A 3,903-nucleotide genomic window follows, 5' to 3' on the forward strand; every position below is an offset into this window, starting at 1 on the left:
AACAGACGCATAAAGCTTCCAAAACACGCAAAAAGCTTCCAACAGACGCAGAACATTTTCAACAGACACAAAAAGCTTCTAACAGACGCAAAAAGCCTCCAACAAACGCAAAAAACCTCCAACAGACGCAAAAATCCTCCAACAGACGCAAAAATCCTCCAACAGACGCAAAAATCCTCCAACAGACGCAAAAATCCTCCAACAGACGCAAAAATCCTCCAACAGACGCAAAAATCCTCCAACAGACGCAAAAAGCCTCCAACAGACGCAAAAACAGCAGCTTGGTAATAAAGTGTGTTGGTGAGGGAAGTAAACAAAGGCTTGGGGTAATATGTTGTTGACTGACCAGCCACAAATATTGTCTTTAGCTGGTGACGACGACCTCCCTCCCTCCCTACCACCACCACCACCACGACCCCCCCTACGACCCTATCCTCTCCCTACCACCACCACCACGACCCTCCACCCAGTAACCCCCCCTACGACCCTATCCTCTCCCTACCACCACCACCACGACCCTCCACCCAGTACCAACCCCCTACGACCCTATCCTCTCCCTACCACCACCACCACGACCTCCACCCAAAGTACCAACCCCCACGACTTATCCTCCTGGCACCACCACCACCACCACGACCCTCCACCCAGGCATCACTAACCCCCCCTACGACCCTATCCGCTCCCTACCACCACCACCACGACCCTCCACCCAGTACCAACCCCCCTACGACCCTATCCTCTCCCTACCACCACCACCACGACCCTCCACCCAGTACCAACCCCCCTACGACCCTATCCTCTCCCAACCACCCACTACTACCACCTCCAACCACCATCCATCCCACTATCCTACTACGACTACTATCTCATGACTATCCTCTCTCTCTACCACCACCAGGACTCACTGCTGCTAAATTTTACGACTACCTACGACACCTCATTCTCGTCACCACAAACAACATGTCATAGTAGTAGTAATAGTAATAATAAGACTACTACTACTACTAATAAATAATAATGATGATAGTGACGATGACAATGATGACGTCAATTATAATGGCGATGATGATGACATATAAACACTTTCCTTGGACACTCGGCAGCGTCTGATATGTAAGTATGTGTGGCATTGAAGGGGACACGAACTGGAATATATTTTATCATATTTTTCACATTTTGTGGTTTTGTTTTAATTATGTGATGAAGAACTGTTTTAATTTTGGTTTATTCTTCCGGTTTTAAGGGTCTGTTTATAACATGTGATAATGAACACTGTTATTAGGTCTAAAACAACAAATTATTACTCGGAAATAAATGCCAGGTGTTACTGTATGGTTAAGGAATTTTACCTGTATCTGTATAACGTGCGTCCCTCCCTCCCTCCCTCCTCTCATGGTCCTACAGTGAGTAACCAAAGGATCCTCTGTTTTCAGAGAGGCAGCAGGTCTCTCATGGTCCTACAGTGAGTAACCAAGTCCTCATGGTCCTGATGAGTAACCAAAGGATCCTCTCATGGTCCCGCAGCAGTGAGTAACCAAAGGATCCTCTCATGGTCCCACAGAGAGTAATAAAGGATCCCCTCATGTCCTACAGTGTAAATCAAAGGATCCTCTCATGTTCCAGCAGTGAGAAGTACCAAAGATCTCCCATGTCCCACAGTGAGTAACCAAAGGAACCTCTCATGGTCCTACAGTGAGTAACCAAAGGAACCTCTCATGGTCCTACAGGTGAGAGGTGAGGGCAGGTGATACAGACGTGAGGGTGGTCACTGTATTCTATACACCACCATTGGTCTCTGCTTCGGTGTCCTTCCTGAGCTTCCCAAGCGCCCTACCATTTCTTTCCCCACACATCATTCAACCCCATATTAAAACCTTAAAATTATATGCTTTAATAGAAATCTTGATGAGGTATTCACTTCAATTTTTCATAACCAGGAGGAAACGGAGCGATCCACTTGCCGAAAAAAAAGTTTGATTTCATATCTCTGAGTTTGTTGTGTTGTTGTAATTCTCGCCTCGCCATTGGTCGCCAGGGAACACCCAATCACGGGTTCTTATTGGTCGTTTGAGGGGTTTGGGGGGGGATGGAGGATTATCTGTGGGTTGTTATTGGTCGTCATGGTGTAGCCAATCAGGGGAAAGTTGACGTGCTTGTTTCAGTGAGATCAAGAGTTGAAGGACCACCAGCTAGTTTGTCATTCGTGCAGTGTGTGTCTCCACTGCTGTTTCACTACCACTACTACCACACTACCACACTTACTTGATTTTTTTTCATGTCTGTTCCCAAATGTTTCAAGCACCTTGCACACCATTTCCACACTCCACACATCACACAGCCATCCCATGCACTGCTCCTGTTCCTGAGCAGTTAGAGAGAGAGACACTGAAAACACACCAAACACACCCACAAATACACTCCGCCCACACACCCACCCTAAACACACCAACACACACACCACACCCCCCCACACACACACCCACCCAATCCACACACCCCCCCACACAACCCACACACACACACACACACACACCACACACAACCCACACACACACACACACACACACACACACACACCCCCACACACCCCACACACACACACCCACACACACCCCACACACCCCACACACACCCCACACACACACACACCCCACACACACACCCCCACACACACACACACACACCCACACACACACACACACACACACAAACCCACACACCCACACACACACCCACACACCCACACACACACACCCCCCACACACACACACACACCCCACACACACACACCCCACACACACATCACACACACACACACACACACACACACACACCCACACACACACACACCCCACACACACACCCCCCACACACACCCCACACACACACACACACACACACACACACCACACACACCCACACACACACACACACCCACACCCCCCACACCCCCACACCCCCCCCCCACACACACACACACACACACACACACACACACCCCACACACACACCCCCCACACACACACACACACACACACACACACACGCACGTGAAGGATATATTACTACACTGAAACACATCATAGTTTTTGGTTTACACGTCAAATACAACAAACACATCTGCTTTTACTAACAAAAACATGAGCACCATTGACAAAAGATACCAATTAAAACAATAGATAGATAGATAGATACATAGAGTATTAGGTGCATGTGGTGAGATACCCCTTCTTCCTTTCCCTCCCCCACACCTCCCCCTCCTCCTCTTCCCACACCTCCCTCTCTCCCTCCCCTCTACCCCTCCTCCTCCTCCCCACACCTGCCCCTCCCACACCTCCTCCCCACACCTCTCCTCCACACACCCTCCTCTCTCCCCACACCTCCCCTCCCTCCCCCACACTCCACTCCCTCCCCCACACCTCTCCCTCTCCCCCTCCCCACACCCTCCTCCTCCCCACACCTCCTCCCCACACCTCCTCTCCCTATCCACTTCTCTCCTCCCACACCTCCTCTCCTCCCCCACACCTCCTTCTCTCCCCACACCTCCCCTCTCCCTCCCCACCTCCCCTCCCTCTCCACACCTCTCCTCCCCACACCTCCTCCCTCCCCACACCCCTCTCTCCTCCCCACACCACCCTCCCCACACCTCCTCCCCCACACCTCCCTCTCCTCCCCACACCTCTCCTCCCCACACCTCCCTCTCTCCCTCCCCACACCTCCCTCCCCCCACCACTCTCCCTCCCCACACCTCCCCACACCTCATCTCCCACACCTCCCTCCTCCCCACCTCTCCCTCCCCACACCCTCCCTCTCTCCCCTCACTCACCTCCCCACACCTCACCTCCACACCTCCCTCTCCCTCACACCTCCCTCTCTCTCCTGCAGCAACACGTAAATCATTGA

General features: G+C 51.6%; 1 protein-coding gene across 1 annotated transcript in view; it reads left to right on the forward strand.

The window, feature by feature from the left end:
- The first annotated feature begins 1,549 nt into the window (after nucleotides 1–1,549).
- The window catches only part of LOC121869210 (tetra-peptide repeat homeobox protein 1-like), a 34,625-nt gene continuing 32,271 nt past the window's right edge, over nucleotides 1,550–3,903 (forward strand). The window contains exon 1 of the mRNA XM_042370448.1: nucleotides 1,550–1,658. Coding sequence (XP_042226382.1) covers nucleotides 1,550–1,658 — 109 coding nt within the window. The remainder of the gene's footprint in view (nucleotides 1,659–3,903) is intronic.

The sequence above is a fragment of the Homarus americanus genome, unplaced genomic scaffold (genome assembly GCF_018991925.1).
Source record: "Homarus americanus isolate GMGI-L3 unplaced genomic scaffold, GMGI_Hamer_2.0 scaffold51128, whole genome shotgun sequence".
Lineage (NCBI taxonomy): Eukaryota > Metazoa > Arthropoda > Malacostraca > Decapoda > Nephropidae > Homarus > Homarus americanus.